The sequence below is a fragment of the Engystomops pustulosus genome, chromosome 1 (assembly GCF_040894005.1).
Source record: "Engystomops pustulosus chromosome 1, aEngPut4.maternal, whole genome shotgun sequence".
Lineage (NCBI taxonomy): Eukaryota > Metazoa > Chordata > Amphibia > Anura > Leptodactylidae > Engystomops > Engystomops pustulosus.
Window position 1 is genome coordinate 218098509 of NC_092411.1, and position 17342 is coordinate 218115850.

Sequence of the window (17342 nt, forward strand, 5' to 3'; positions counted from 1 at the left end):
AATGCGCCATGTCAAAAAGCTGGAATCATCTCAGACTGGTTTCTTGAACATGACAATGAGTTCACTGTACTAAAATGGGCTCCACAGTCACCAGATCTCAATCCAATAGAGCATCTTTGGGATGTGGTGGAACGGGAGATTCGCAACATGGATGTGCAGCCGACAAATCTGCGGCAACTATGTGATGCCATCATGTCAATATGGACCAAAATCTCTGAGGAAATCTTCCACCACCTTGTTGAATCTATGCCACGAATAATTGAGGCAGTTCTGAAGGCAAAAGGGAGTCCAACCCGTTACTAGCATGATGTACCATATATATATATATATATATATATATATATATATATATATATATATATATATATATTGTAGGGGTTTAGCGTTCAGCCCAACATGTACAGGCTCAAAACAAACAGAAAAATACAAAACAAAAGACCTGTCCATCCGGGCGCTAGCTGACACATTAGCTTCCCTCTCTAGCTAATAATATCTGGTCAGAGAGACTTCCCATTGTGCAGCAAGGGTTTTTAAAGCCCTGGTCCAGGTGCGGGCTAACGAGCTACATTAAGTCTGCCCCAGAACCTGGATTACTCATCAATGGCCATCCCTTTACCAAGCATAGCTGAAAAACCTAGCTGGACTATAGATGCCATTGATGACTTTTCCAGCCACTGCCTTACTATATATACTATCCTGTATATATGGGTATGGTTCAGGACTACTACCCTTATCCTGTTTATATGGGCACACATCAGTAATATTATCTCTACCCTGTATACATGGGCACATCACAGTATTACTACTCCTTTACTATAATTTTGGGCACACATCAGTAATATTACTCCTATCCTACAAATATAATCACAGCACTGTACTACTACCTTTTGTGTATATAAGGGCACAGCTCAGTACTACTACCCCTATTGTGTATATAGGGGCACAGTTCAGTACTATTACTCCTATTCTGTATAAATATGGGCACAGCTCAAAACTAGCGATGATAAAGTCAGGTTGATAAAGTCAGGGTATAATTAGAAGATTTCCCTTTCATATCTGTCATCATTGACAGCTCTGTAACATGAAAGTAACGGGTTTTAACCAAATATATTTTTAGGTGCTGTAAGTATGCAGCATGTACTATGAAGCTGCAGTAGTACACCCTGTCCTCACTGCACAAGTGCTTTAGGTACACAGTATGCACTATGAAGCTGCAGTAGTACACCGTGGCTTTACTGCACAACCACTGTAGGTACACAGTGTGCACTATGAAGCTGCAGTAGTACACCCTGGCTTTACTGCACAACCACTGTAGGTATGCAGTGTGCACTATGAAGCTGCAGTAGTACACACTGGCTTCACTGCATGCGTGTGGTAGGTATTCAGCGTGCGCTATGAAGTTTCAGTTTTACACCCTGGCTTTACTGCATGAGTGTGGTGTAGGTATGCAGCGTGTATTATGAAGCTGCTGTATTACACACTGGCTTTACTGCACATGCGCCGTAGATATGCAGTGTGCGCTATGAAGCTGCAGTAGTACACACTGGCTTCACTGCATGTGTGTGGTGTAGGTATGCAGTGTACACTATGAAGCTGCAGCAGTACACCCTGGCTTCACTGCATATGTGTGGTGTAGGTACGCAGTGTGCACTATGAAGCTGCAGTAGTACACCCTGGCTTTACTGCACAACCACTGTAGGTACGCAGTGTGCACTATGAAGCTGCAGTAGTACACACTGGCTTCACTGCATGTGTGTGGTGTAGGTATACAGCGTGTATTATGAAGCTGCTGTAATACACCCTGGCTTCACTGCACGTGCGCTGTAGGTATTCAGCGTGCACTATGAAGTTTCAGTTTTACACCCTGGCTTTACTGCATGTGTGTGGTGTAGGTATGCAGCGTGCATTATGAAGCTGCAGTAGTACATCCTGGCCTCACTGCACAAGTGCTTTAGGTACACAGCATGCACTATGAAGCTGCAGTAATACATCCTGGCTTCACTGCACGTGCCCTGTAGGTATTCAGCGTGCACTATGAAGTTTCAGTTTTACACCCTGGCTTTACTGCATGAGTGTGGTGTAGGTATGCAGCGTGCATTATGAAGCTGCAGTAGTATACTCTGGCATTACTGCATGAGTGTGGTGTAGGTATGCAGCGTGCATTATGAAGCTGCAGTAGTATACTCTGGCATTACTGCATGAGTGTGGTGTAGGTATGCAGCATGTATTATGAATCTGCTGTAATACACCCTGGCTTTACTGCACATGCGCTGTAGGTATGCAGTGTGCGCTATGAAGCTGCAGTAGTACACACTGGCTTCACTGCATGTGTGTGGTGTAGGTATGCAGTGTACACTATGAAGCTGCAGTAGTACACCCTGGCTTCACTGCATATGTGTGGTGTAGGTATGCAGTGGGCATTATGAAGCTGCAGTAGTACATCCTGGCCTCACTGCACAAGTGCTTTAGGTACACAGCATGCACTATGAAGCTGCAGTAATACATCCTGGCTTCACTGCACGTGCCCTGTAGGTATTTAGTGTGCACTATGAAGTTTCACTTTTACACCCTGGCTTTACTGCATGAGTGTGGTGTAGGTATGCAGCGTGCATTATGAAGCTGCAGTAGTACATCCTGGCCTCACTGCATGAGTGTGGTGTAGGTATGCAGCGTGCATTATGAAGCTGCAGTAGTACACCCTGGCTTTACTGCATGAGTGTGGTGTAGGTATGCAGCATGCATTATGAAGCTGCAGTAGTGCTCCCTGGCTTTACTGCATGAGTGTTGTGTAGGTATGCAGTGTGCATTATGAAGCTGCTGTAATACACCCTGGCTTTACAGCATGTGTGTGGTGTAGGTATGCAGCGTGCATTATGAAGCTGCAGTAGTACACACTTTCTTTAATGCACAACCACTGTAGGTATGCAGTGTGCACTATGAAGCTGCAGTAGTACACCCTGGCTTTACTGCACGTGTGCTGTGTAGGTATGCACTGTAGGTATGCAGCACTTACGCTGTGGGTAGACAGCGTGCCTATGAAGCTGCAGTAGTACACCCTGGCTTTACTGCACATGTGCTGTAGGTACGCAGTGTACACTATGAAGCCGGGGTGTTATTCCAGCTTCATTGAAGTATTGAGAGTAGTATAAATGCCCCGTAATATCTGTAGGCGGTTTAATGTCCCAAATCCACTTGACAGCTTCTCTTTAACAAATCCAAGATGGCACTTGTAGAAGTCAGAGCAGCACTGGTCATATGGTTGAGACAGGAAATGTGTATGGTACTGGTATATACTCTCATTCTTAATAAGGAGGCCTGAGGAGAACCAGTATCTACCACTATATGGTCACTGCATAGTGGAATACTGGTACACCTGGGTTGGGGGCCCACTTGGATGAGATTCCCCCCCCCCCCCTTCCCTATGCTGAACCCCTATCTATGTTTATGGTCATTTATTTAGGTATTGCTACAGAAGAAGATTTACCAAAAATCACAATGTGACTGCAACCTGTAAATAATAGCTGAAAAAGTATGTTTAAAGATTGATTTGTTGAATATCCAGAGATTTTTTTTGTGGATTTGCCGCAGGTGGAAAACTTCCTGATGGTTTTTTGTAAGAGGGCCCTTTGTCACTTTTCATTCTCTAACATTTACTTTCAGAAAAGCCATATATACATCTTCAGCATCAATGTTTGTCAAAGGGAAGCTTAGTGGCATCTGTCAGGATAGATGTAGCTTGGGACTCAACTGATCAGTACAAATTTGGAAAGGAACAAACAGCTGTGAACTCTATGCAATGCTTGTAAGATTAGCTAGCAAGGCTGGCGATAGTAAATCCATAAAGGTATATAAAAAGCATTCATCAGGTGCTACTGATCTCATATTGTTTCATGTGGTTACCTGCAATTGTGTGCAATGACCTACAGTGTACTGTATATATGCTTTGTGTTGTGTGTTTTAGAATCATTATTGATAGGATATAAAGATATGATTTTGTCATTGGACTTGCTGTTGTAAACTATTTGTCTAATAGTAACTGGCAGAAATCAGTGTGGGGAATACTACATATAAGTTTGTCAATATATTAAGCCACAATTTCTTTTCTATTAGTATAGAACACAGTTTTAGCCTTTTCTGTGGGAGCTGGGCTCCCTACTGTATGTATGGTGACCTCGCTGGAATAAGACATTTTCTGACGACTAGTGGCCGTACTCTAATTCCCTCCCCCTTGTGGCCCACGTGTTGCCTTGTCATTAGATTTAGATGATCTCAATTGGGCCTCTTGCCCGCGAATCGCATTGAATATCTTACAACTTTGCTTAGTGAGAATTGGGTGAGTTTGATCATATTTTAGTCTGAGTTTGGTCCGAGTGTATTCAGATCCTAGGGTTGTCAGTTTTTTTAATGTACCCATAGACTTGAATGGGCGTTTTTTTTTCCCCTTGGACTTGCATCAAAGTAGGAAATGCTACACTTTTGACGCAGAGGGGCAGTGAAAAAAAGGGAATGTGTGTAAATATTGAACGTCTATGTGACATATTGCATTGGACTTGATGGTCAAGAGGCCTAAGGATGTGTGTGTGTGTGGGGTATACTAGCCCGCCATATCTTTCACAGAATCTCCCTTCCAGGGGTGTGATAAAATTTTTACCAGGAGATTAAAAACACTCCTCTTACCATTTTTGAGAAGGATTTGTGGCTGAGGTAGAGTATGATATTTTCAGTAATAGAAATACTCCATAGGAATTATAAATGGTAGCAGATGTGATGCCAAGACCAGGCATTTTGGTGCTGTTACAGGCCATAAGAGCAGGTGGTGGGTGACCGTGCAAGCCTCTAGATCAGGGAGTGGTGGATGACACAGGCCCACATTTGTTTTTTTCACTGGGGAGGGGGTATATATATATAATATAGATGGATAGATATTTTTTAAATTTAGATAGATAAATTTAGATAGATTTTTTTTTAATTAACTTTTATTTAGTACAAGCATCTTTTAATGCAACCTCTGCACCCTTCTGTAGAAGAAATCATTGAAGGGGTTCAGTATATGGTGTGATGGTACAACTTATTCCACCAGAACAGATACAGTTCCACTCACTAATAACATTTGGTTAAATGGTTTTCTTTTACAGGTTCAAACTTTTCGGTATTATTTTCATTTTGAGTCATCTTCTCTTTGTTAACTTTAAAAATTGTTCTCCTTTCATTTATTATATTTTGAAAAATGTTAAAATACAATAAGGAATTCACGTTAATAAAACTGCCTTTATATTCTGAACTAATGTTTTGTATAGGAGAAACTGTTTTATACTTGTTCAGATAATATTCATAATATCTCATATAACACAGCTCCAAAGCATAAAAAATACCCATGCACCACCAACCTTTGTTCAGTTTATTACTATAGAACCACTCATTTATCTACTTGCTACGTGCAGTTTCTGTATCACATTTACACTTGCTTTCTGAATCTGAAACGCATATTGTTTGTATTCTTGTTTTAGATGGAGTTTACTATCGAACACCAATGGAACAGTGCCTCTATCACACACGATCCAGTGACAATCTATCTTAAACCAGCTTCTGAAGGGTTACAAATGGATATTTCTGCCCCATTTTTCAATGATCCCCCTTCACCACTAAGCCCTGCGGGGGAACCCTTTCATGGACTTTGGGAACATGAAGGTTTGTGTATTTTTTTTTAAACAATCTTTTTGTCAAATGTTTTTTTTTCTATTGGTCTCATATAGTGTAAAATAATAAAAAATAATAACTTCTACTTCTACACCGTTAGGTAAGCATTGACATCATTAGCTGCAGCCTAATACAGGTTGCAACCGCAGAGTGCTGTCAATCCAACGTTTCTTCATAGCTGTAGTATACCAGTACAAGTTCTTTATTATTTATACACCACCTGGGGCCAATATAAAACAAAAATTCTTATCCCGAACAACCTTTTAATTGTTGTTTTTCATGAGTGTTTAATGGATACAGCAATGCACCAAAAATGATACCCTAGTAGTATTTACTGGTTGTTCACATTAACATTGAGATGTATGGAAATCCTGTGCAGTGTTGGACAACTTACAGTATAACATTTTTTCCCCACTCATTTTAAGCAATAATGTTTCCTTAAAGGGGTGTATCCATGTTTAACCCCTTAAGGACGCAGGGTTTTTTCGCTCATTTCTCGCTCTCCACCTTCAAAAATCTATAACTTTTTCATTTTTCCATGTACAGAGCTGTGTGAGGGCTTATTTTGTATGTAACAAATTTTACTTTCCCGTGATGTTATTTATTATAACATGCCGTGCACTGGGAAGCAAGAAAAAAATAAACTAATGTGAATTGTGGGACGCGGCGATACCTAATGTGTTTGTGATTTTTGCTGTTTATTATATTTTATATCAGTTCTAGGGAAAGGGGGTGATTTGAATTTTTAATATTTTATTAAATTTTTATATTTTTTAAACTTTTTTTTCCTTTTTTTTTTCACAATTTCTTAGACCCTCTAGGGTACATTAACCCTAGATGGTCAGACTGTATTGCAGTGTATAGAGTTTTTGCTTATGATACGTTACAATGAGCTACTGGCTCATTGTAACAAACCTTCTGAAACCAACAATGATCAGAGGAAACATGGTGATTTTGCCGGCGGCAAAGAGGAGGTTAACACCCCCGATCGGTGCAAGTATCGACTGCGGGTGATAGCGATGGGTCTTTTCTGCGTGTGAATACACGAGCATTTCAGTGTGCTTGGTTTACAATCCTTGAGCCTGGTTGTAGATGTTCTTCAAGCCATGATGCCGTAAGCTTTTTATAAGCAATCCATCAAAAAAGTCATTCTTGTTCTGCAGTTGTTTTTCGTTAATTTGAAAACACTGGTGATTTTCAACATTTGAAAGTTTCATCTTTTCAAACACATAATCGTGCCATCAAAACTAGTTAGGAGGTAAGATTTACCATAAGTCTGTTTTATTCAGGCATTCGTTTTTTTACAATGCATACAAGACATAGAAATTGCAATTTTATGGTCTTAGAAACCATAGATAAATCACTCATTTTCAAAACATCAAATTTTAGGAAACCAGTTAATTAGCAAACAAATGTTTGCTTTAATTCAATAATAAGTTCATTTAGCCATATAAATTCTACAAATTTACAAGGGGTAAAGGAGAAAATGTCCACATTAGAGTTGAACCAAGTCATTTTCAATCTGAACTCCAGGAAAACTGTTTCTTCAAAAATGCAAATTTACTGGCTACACGTTGAAAATAGGTTTTCCTAAACTGGCCGCTTGCAAAATGCTGTATGCCAAAATGAATAGTCTAGAAACACTACATCGCATGTCAAGACATGCTGACAGCCAACTAGAGCCAACCCCTGCAGGATCACAGGCTGTCACAGCCGCTAAAAAGATCTGCCCCTGTGCCATCTCCGCCATTTCCTTATTGCAAAATGTAGTGCATGATTTGCCAGTTCCCAATTGTCAGTAAAATACAGTATATTGGGGTTAATCCTCCCTTCATTTGTTGCAAAATACAGTGTACACTGCCAGTTGCTGATTGTTCATGATGCCATTGCATGGTGAGAATATGGCCAACCACCCCGCTCGGGGAGGTGGTTGGAGAGAAAGACAAAGGTGTTACCTTATGTCTTGCCGCTCTACCTCTCTGAGCATCCAAGTTACTTTATCATACAAGTAACTATAGTATATTGGGGTTCACCATCCCTCAGTCATTGCTGCTTTTGTTATCTACTACTGTGTTTTTGTTTACTCCCTCATCCTCAATAATGTTCTCAGTCTTCACCTAAGGCACCTTAGAGAGTGGTCCTGTGGCATAAAATCAATGCACAGGACAGCAATGTCATGTAGCTATTCACCTGGCTATCCTAGGCAAAAGAGTCACACAGTTGAGGACCTACTCTATTTGCTTAAGAAAGAAATGTAAACCTGGCTGTCCTGTTCACAAATCAAGATCTATCTGCACAGTGTCAAGGAGGGCTGACCCACGCCCCTTGCACACACATGCTTAATCTGGGTGTGTATTGGTTCCTGTAGTCCTCCATGTTGAAAATGTCCAGTAGATTATGCATGCATGTAACCCTCCTTAAAGAGTAACTGTAAAGGTTTTTTTTTTTTTTTACAAATCAATGGGATGTTAAACAGCTTTGCCTATTATCTTTGTTGCCTATATCCAGTACTGAGCAGCCCCTCAGATTACCTTAGTCCTGTAATGGCTGCTTCCTCTCTCTCTGCGGACAAGCCCTGTGAGCCTGTACTTTGTTTACAGTATGTTTATCAGTTGGTTTAATAGGAGGGGCTGCTGCTCCCTGCTCACAGAGAAGGAGGTCATGTGACGAATCTGTCTCTGTGTATGTAGCAGAGCTGGAGGTGTGAGGAATAGTGAATACAGTGGATCACCTGCACAAAATAGTGAGGTACAAGATCTTTCCTATTCCCTATCAGTCCTTTCTCCCATTTTGTGATTCTACAGAACTTTTTCGGTCTTTCTCTGTACCTCATGCTGCAACCCTTCCCCCACCTTGTCATCGACAGTCTCAGCAGTGTGCAGATAAGCTATTAGCCCTTAGTGCTCACACTGCACAGGCTATAGACTTCATGTAACTGGTTTACTTGGATTTCTTCCACTTATTACATGTGAGGGAAGCTGCGAGGTAGATCACCATATACATCCTGCATGTAAACTGTGCAGTGTTCAGTGGATTTACTAGTGGAAAACTAAATGGATTTCATGCTAAAGTACTTTCAGAGAGAACACAAGCCATCATGGAATCAGTGGGCAAGCTAGCTGGGCTCAGATTGAGGGTATAGACAGACAGACATTAGTCTCCGCCCACTTCACCTCTGGTGAGCAAGATTTTTGCCAAACGCTTTCAGTACAGAAAATGACGTAACTTTAGAAAGAAAAGGGTTAGCAGCACATAGTTCTGTTTGTTTTCAAAGGGGCAATCACGTATAATAATTTGGTAAAATCATTTTAACTTTACAGTTACGCTTTAAGTTGCAGAGGCAATATTTTGTTTATGTACATCGACTTATCTATCAACCTGGAGGCAACATGTCCTGGAGGCAATTCTTATACACCTGGCTGGCTGGGGGATACAGGGCATGGGCCTTTTGTCAGCTCAATAGACACAGGAACATGATGGGATCTTATAGAAGGACTTGCACACACAGGGGTTTGAGACCGCATTGGGTGTTTTATCATCCCTAGAGAGTGAGGAGGAGCATTAGTTGCCGGGGGGAATGGTTTGAAGAAGGCAGGGCTTCCCACCAAATCTGTTTTAAATTGCCAGGATTATTCACATTCATGCAAATTGACGTATCCCAAAGACAGCTATGGGGCCCTACCTTGTAACGGTGTACATACATATGTTTATGGCCGGGCACCATGACTTGCGATGGAGAGCATCAGTGAGGAAAAAATAATGACAAGAGGAGCCAATCCAATGAGTAGATTTAGGATTTTTATTGGTAAAAACCAGAGGTAGTGTAAAAGCCAAGGGAAACGGGTTTCGAGGGAGGACCTACCTCTTCTTCAGACCCAGACAGCTGAGAATTAAGGAGAGTTAAGGAAAGCAGCTGTATGCTTGTCCATGCTACATTTTATCTTGAGCACAGACCTTCCCTACATGTAAATGTTAAAGGAGTATTCCTGTGAAAACAAGATTCATAAATATACTCAGGATAATAAAATAACATATTCTCTAATTCAATGTTACTAACAAAAAAAACACCATTTCACAGACATAATTCCAACCTGTTTCTATCATCTATTTATGTTGTCCCATGATCCGACAATCAATCTTCTGACTTTAGGGTTGGGGAGACATATTGTTCTCCTGTCTGATGCTGCACAGAGCTGCTCTCTGCCACCCTTACATTCCAGGAGAAGCTCAGACAGAGACTTCCTGCTGGCAAGCAACAAATCGTCAGGAGAGTAAATCTATAAGCTACAGACAGATAAGGTCTTTAAAGAAGGAAGGGGGAGGGAGGAATATAGCAGAGCTCAGAAAGTATATGTATGTGTGTATATATATATAGTCTTAAAATGATATCCTTGGTTGGGTTTGTTAATTGATGCTAAATATCTTTTTAATGTAGTGTGACATGGACAGCAGTAGGGTAACTCTTATTTCCATCTCAATTATCCAACTACCTTTCCTTCTGCAGTCTTGTCTCTTACACTGCTAACGGCATGTGTCAAATTTCCCATAGATCGTAACTGGAGGTGACTGCTAGTGTTTATATAGCGAGTGTGACATTATATTAACCTGAGATAATTAGCTCATCCTATCTGATTGCAGTACCAAGGCAAGTGTGAAAGGAAGTAGAAAATTATCAAATAATACATCTGCTTTTTATCCTAATGTATAATCTGGAAATAGTCTGATGTCCCAATGTATGAAACTCTTATTGTATTATACCATAATATTTTAACCCCTTAACGACCTGGCCCTTTTTTTTCGTTTTTGCGTCTCCACTTTTAAAAATCTATAAATTTAAAAATCTATAACTTTTTTTTATTATTCCATGTAAAGGGCTGTGAGGGCTTGTTTTCTGCGTAGCACCTGGAACAGAAAGTAAGAGTTCTTATAGCAAGGGATGTGCACCATCCCCAACCAGGGCCTAGCCTTTTTTTGGTGGCCTGGAGGAACCCAGTGCCCAGAATACTGGAGGGACTGGCTAGTGCATCCTTGAGTACGCTGTGGTCACGGTGCTTGGTCTGGGGACCTACAGCCTGACAGGTCTCCAGCAGGTGGTGTGTGCAAAGAATATGGTGGGCGAGGCTGATGTAATGGTTACTCCCTGGGGCAACCCCAGAGGTGTCTGTAGGATGAGTCCCTGGGTGATGGATAGGGAGCCGTGACGGTAAGCAACCGTATCCAGGGATCAGACGGGGACAACATTGTGCAAATCAACTTACAGTTTTTAATTGAACAACAGGCAACGGCAACAGCAGATTCTTTGATGCTGAAGTGGTCATGGAGAGTTGGTGCGCAGGAAAGTTGCACACAGGTCAGAACAGGTCAGGTGGAACAAGTGGTCGAAGCTGCAGTTCTGGGTTTCAGTCTCCAGACTTGCAATGTGTGCTGTAGGCCTGAGGCACTAGAAGTTCCTGGGATTGATGGCTGAGGCAGCACTGAAGGTGTGCTCCTCACTCACACTGAAGAACAGACCATGAGGTCTTACTCTCTGCTCTGACTGGACAGAACCATGTGCTCTCACCCAGCAGTGGTTTTTATATTCACTTTGGTCAGGTGGTAGCATAACAAATTGCACTTCATAGTGACGGTATTTAATATTCCGTACTGGGAATCGGAAAAAAAATTTATATGCAGTAAAATTGGAGAAAAAACTGCACCATTTGCGTTGGGTTTCATGGCTTTCAACGTGCATCCTAAAAATGAGATGTCTATTTTATTCTTTGGGTAGGTGCGATAACGGGGAAACCAAATTTATATAGGTTTTATAATATTTTTATACACTCACAAAAATTAAAACCTGTAAAAATAAAAATACTTCATTTTGCCATCTTCTGGCGCTAATAACTTTTTCATATTTCTGTGTATGGCGCTGTGTGTGGTGTAATGTTGTGCGACTTTTTATAAAATTTTTAATATTTTTCAAAATGACAAATGAGTGGCATTTTCGAATTTCGGCGCTATTTTCCATTAAGGGGCTGAAATCCGTCAAAAAACTATTATAAAAAAAATTATATTTGATAGATCGAACATTTTGGGACGTGGCGATACCTAACATGTTTATGATTTTTACTGTTTATTTATATTAGTTCTAGGGACAGTGGGGTGATTTATGTTTATGTTTATTTTGTACTATTTTTCAGACCCCCTAGGGCAGAGATGGCAAACCTTTTAGAGACTGAGTGCCCAAACTACAATCAAAACCCACTTATTTATTGCAAAGTGCCAACACAGCATTTTAAGCAGCACATTATTGCTAACTGCTTATTGCTAACACATTTCAATTGTTTCAGCCGCTTGAGAACGCCAGTTGAAAAAAAAAGGGCAAATATGGATCACATTGTATCATCTCACCAGGGTCCCTCTGTATAGGAAGAAACATGGGGCCAGCAGGACAACCTCCAAAGATAATCCCTTCCCACGCGTTCTCATTCTTCCTGCAGTCCCTAGCAGACAAGGATGTGTTGCTTTAAAATAACTCATATCTTGAGTTGCCTGGGATTGTAGGAAGATTTTTTGAGTCCTGCCAGGCAAACTTTGCCCTGGGGTGATGGCCTGGGTGCAAACAGAGAGGGCTCCGGGTGCCACCTCTGGCACCCTTGCCACAGGTTCGCCACCACTGCCCTAGGGGATTGAAATTTAAGAATTTTCTTTCATGGGCCAACACAGATGTCAGCCAGAGCGCGTTTTGGGGATACGTTCCCCATTTTCAAGTGCTGCAGTCTTGAATATTAATTGAGGTTTATTTCGAATTCATCTCACCAAAGTCAGGCCTGGAATATCCTTTGAATATGTCTAAATTCCTGGACTAGATTTCCAGTCTAAAATATGTGGAAGAAACAGACGTATAAATACATAAAACGTGTTTTATGCAAAAACTTAGGGTTGTGAGCAACATATTGTTATTAGACAGAGATACCTTTTTCTTTAACGTAGAAAAAAATTACCTTCTAATCAACATTTCCTGGGAACACACAAAAAATAAATGTGTGTGTGTGGAGGGAGTTTTTTTTTCACTATTTTACTGTACTCTTTTGCACTTGGCTGGTGTCCTTTTTTGCATCCAATTTATCATATATATATATATATATATATATATATATATATATATATATAATAAATCATAAATCATATATACCTGGCTTTGAGGCAAAATGTGCAACTTATTTGCACCTAAAAAGTCACATACGTGAGTGAGCACTGCAACTTTATTTTACAAAATTGCAGCCACAAAATGTGCCAAATAGGGAGCTAAACCACATGTGAGTGAGCAATTCCATTTTTTCTGTTACATTTGAGGCCCAAAACACTGTGATTAGACCGGGCAAGTTTGAGCGCCCTTCACTCAAATGATGTTTAAAAACTGCAAAACAGTTACAGAAAGACCATGAGAAATCCAGCCAAACACATTCTAGAATTACTCCCTAAGTATTTATTAGTCTGAAAATTAGGAATATATTATAATACGATAAGCTCCCAGAGATCAGTCACTTTTATAATGATTTGCAACTCTTATAACATATAAAACACCAGTTATAATAACCCCAGCACCTTAATAACATAGCAGTTATATTAAGAAAGAGTGTGCTTGTGGCCCACTTTTTCAAATAGTTAAGTTAAAACTATTTAACCTTTTTTTAATTTAGAAATTATTCTATATAAGAATCAAAAAAAAGATTTCTGACACAATGTATCACACCATGGTTCAATGTGCTGAAGTGGAAACTGGAATTTCTAACACTGTGCAAATTGATTTCTATGTTTTTTCTGCTAATTATATCGAAAACTGGTTGTGAAAAGTTAAATTGCAAAACATGAGCACATGAAAGGAAAATGTGTTGTTTCTAGGTTAACCTTAAAAAGGATTATGAAAACAATGTTATCTTTATGGTGTCACAAATTTGAATAACATTGCATTACTAAATAAAAGTGTTCATTTTATTTTGTAGAATGTTCCATATATACTCGAGTATAAGCCTAGTTTTTCAGCACAAAAAAACGTGCTGAAATCCCAAACTTATACTCGAGTAAAAAAAAATAAAAAACTCACCTTTCTGGCTTCCCCCACTGCTGGCTGTATACTGGGGCAGGGGGCTGGCTATATACTGGGGCAGGGGGCTGGCTATATACTGGGGGATATGGGCTGGCAGGCTATATACTGGGGGCAGGTGCTGGCTATATACTATGGGACAGGGTCCGGCAGGCTATATAATGGGGAGGTTGTGAGCAATGCATTTCCCACCCTTGGCTTATACTCAAGTCAATAGATTTTCCCAGGTATTTTGTGCTAAAATTAGGGGCCTCGGCTTATACTTGGGTCGGCTTATACTTGATTATATATGGTAATTGAAACCGTATGGTTGTAATATTAACCCTTAGATGACATTGCCATATATAAATATATATATAAATATAATTATGTATGGTCAGAAATAATGTAATTTTCATTCATCAACATGTGAGGAACTCTTTTGTAAGTGGTGCCCCATGCAACTAGAACAGTGTTTTACATAATTACCAAAATATATTACCAGAAAACCTTTATTTTGCAACAAATGTGATGATTATAATTACAGAACAGCAATGACTGTAGCAAAGAGAAATATTAAAATTACATTTTCTCAGGACATCACTAGTGCCTCACACTGTTCTGCTGGGATTTTGCTCCACTCTTCTTCCAGTCTTTGCCACTGATCTGTGACTGTTGTGGGCTTCTTGGCCACAACTTTTATCACCAAGGATTTTCTGGAGGTTTTCTGTTGGGTCAGGGCTCTGGGCTGGACATTCCACTGTTTCAGAGTTTATTTTGTTTCAAGGAAACCCATTTTGCTGTGTGACAAGGGGCTTTGAAAACATTCTACATGAAAATTCCTGGCTGCTTGAGTGAAGAATGCAAGGAAGGAACCACATCTTGTTGAAGAAGGTTCTGAAATATAACTTTTAATCAATAATCAATATTTGTTGGTTGGTCACTGCAGAGTGCACTGATACTCTGTTTCCTTCTCTCAGTGTGTGTTCTGGAAGATGAGCTGGGACCCACAGAGGCCTGTGGTCAGAGCATGTGCTCTAAGGTCTCTCTGGCAAGAGAGTTGTCTGGGAAGAGGTGTTCCTCAGTCAGGAGCTGGGCCTAAAGAGATCTCACTCTCACTCTCCAATCACACTCCAGCTTACAATGAAGCATATGATTGGATAACAGATATTAAACACAGATTTAACCCTTGCCTGTTCAGGCAGAATCTACCGCTGCCGAGTGCCTAAGACCTATGGCATTCTCCTGATGAGCTGATCAGACTCACTTAGAGGGGTTCTATAGATAAAGGGCCTCATTCGCAAGCACCCCTTGCCTATACATTGGCAGGGGTGTTGCACTTTGTTTTGCCCACATTTATGACCCGTACTATAATATGAGTACATTATTTAGCTTGTACAGTAAACATGTTCATCTCTCCAACAGAAAATGCAATTAAGAAATAAAATTATTTGAAATACCCAAAAACATAATACTTTTCCATAAACAGCTATTTTTCATCCCTTATCCTAGCTTAAAAGTTAATTTTCTTAAAATAGGAACTTTATGTACTGCATATTTCGGGTTAAGGGAAGATGCTCCATAATTTACTCAACAAGTCAAACTGCTTTGCATGTCAATAAATAATTAATTTCCCCATTATCATACAGAGATTTGCTCTTTAAAGCAAGTGAGTAATGTCTTCCCCTCCTCTTCTGTTTTCAGTATGGATAGTATTGGAAATCCCAAAAGAGCGGGATTTTCATGTATGCATGGATAGAAAAGAATTTAATGTATGTATTATTCTGGGTCAAATTCCTGTTGACGTGTGCTGTGTGTGATGAGTAAACCTCATTCAATAAACATGACACTTCTGAATTAATAACCACATAAAACACTATTTTATTTTTTATTTTTTTTAGTTTTTAGGATGTTCAGATTCAGTGTTCATGGATGGAAATTCTCAACCAGTTCCATGGATTTGCAGATTTGAGCTTTGTCTTTCTCAAGTTGCATTAGGTGGAAACATTGGAGTAAGCTGTTTTATTCTATTTTCATAAAAATAGAATGATAAGCATAACACATTAATGAGTTAATTAACAAACCCAATTCCTCATTCCTCAGATTATAATGAGTGTTAAACCCCTGACATTAAAACAAACTTTAGGAAAAGGTAATTATTACGCATAAGTATAGTTTAATTGTGACACTTTAAAGTGTTTTTCCCATAAGCAACACCCATCACATATCCGTAGGATTACTGGGGATCTGTTTGCTTGGACCCCTCTAGAGAAAGGAAATTATTACCACTACTCCTTTCACTTGGCTATCCAGGTCAATTTCTAGATTTGAATGAAGTGTCAGTAATGTATGTGTCAGGAACGCTAGCAGCGTTCTCTAACCTCCTGCGCGTCTCTACGCAGAATCCACCTCTCATCCACTACCAGCGATCTCTGGCGCGTGCTCTGTGCAGCGGCTGCTAAGACCTTGCGCTGTTTAGGGGTTATATTCTGGACTGCTGGGAGTTGTGGTAACTCTGCATGGTGTCTGTGATTGTGCTTTGTTGTTCTGCACCATGAGGGGTGGTGAATTCCCAGAAGTTATCCAGCTCCTATCAGGTTCTGGAGGTGGGGTTCTGGCTGCATAAATTGCAGCTTCACTAGTTGTGCGAGGCGGTACTACTTTTGGGGCTGCATTTAATCCGCCGGCTCCCATCATTCACCAACGGATCTTCAAGCCATTTCCCTGAAGAGAAAGCTCTCCTGTGTATCCTGCCTTCGTGTGTATCATGCATTTCTGTCCTGTGTGCCAGTCCGTTCCTGTGTTCCTGATCCATGTGCCAGCTCCTGTATTTTCTGACGTGAGTCTTAGTGTGTTTTCCTGTGCTGTTCTCCTGCTGTCACCCCGGGTACAGACTGTCTCCTACACTACTACGTTGGCTGCCACCACGGGCTAGTCACACCTGTGGAACGACTTGGTGGTACCCCACCGCATTAAGACCATCCCGCTTTGCGGCGGGCTCCGGTCCCATGTGTCGGCAAGTACCATCTCCCGCGGTGGTCCAGATGGTCCACAGACTCACAGCCCTCGCATTATGTTTGTTACTTTGTTCCTGTTGTTCCCTTCCTGCACTTATCTAGTGTATTCCGAGTCTTCTAGTAGTCGCCCCACGGGTGAGTTCAGTGCACACATTCCCCTGTCTTCAGTGTTACCCAACCCTAACAGTATGTACCACAATTCAATTTATATAATAATTGGTATTTGTCATTGGTCAAAATCCTGCCAACTAAATAGCCATTCCCTTATTCTAAGGGGTGAGTGTTGTTAGTGGGAAAAACCTTTTAATAATATTCACAGGATGCATGATAACCAGGGACACTATCTCATAGGTCCAGGCACCTATATTTCTTATCCATGGCCTCCTTCCTTCTAAAATCAACTTTTAAAATTATTCTAATGAGCCTGAAAGACTACTGAAGCAGTCCCAGAGCCCCTCCATGGTGCAGATTTTCAGAGTAATTGCCCTTGGTTTATCCATGCTTGATTTTGATTGTAGATTTCCTTTAACCCCTCAATGACATTATAATACATCACTGGGCCA

General features: G+C 40.5%; 1 protein-coding gene across 3 annotated transcripts in view; it reads left to right on the forward strand.

Annotated features, from left to right (window-relative positions):
• The window catches only part of LOC140074009 (UPF0462 protein C4orf33 homolog), a 58294-nt gene that overhangs the window by 21392 nt on the left and 19560 nt on the right, over positions 1–17342 (forward strand). For all 3 annotated transcript variants that reach the window (XM_072119404.1, XM_072119405.1, XM_072119403.1), the window contains exon 2: positions 5508–5688. In XM_072119404.1, coding sequence (XP_071975505.1) covers positions 5508–5688 — 181 coding nt within the window. The remainder of the gene's footprint in view (positions 1–5507; positions 5689–17342) is intronic.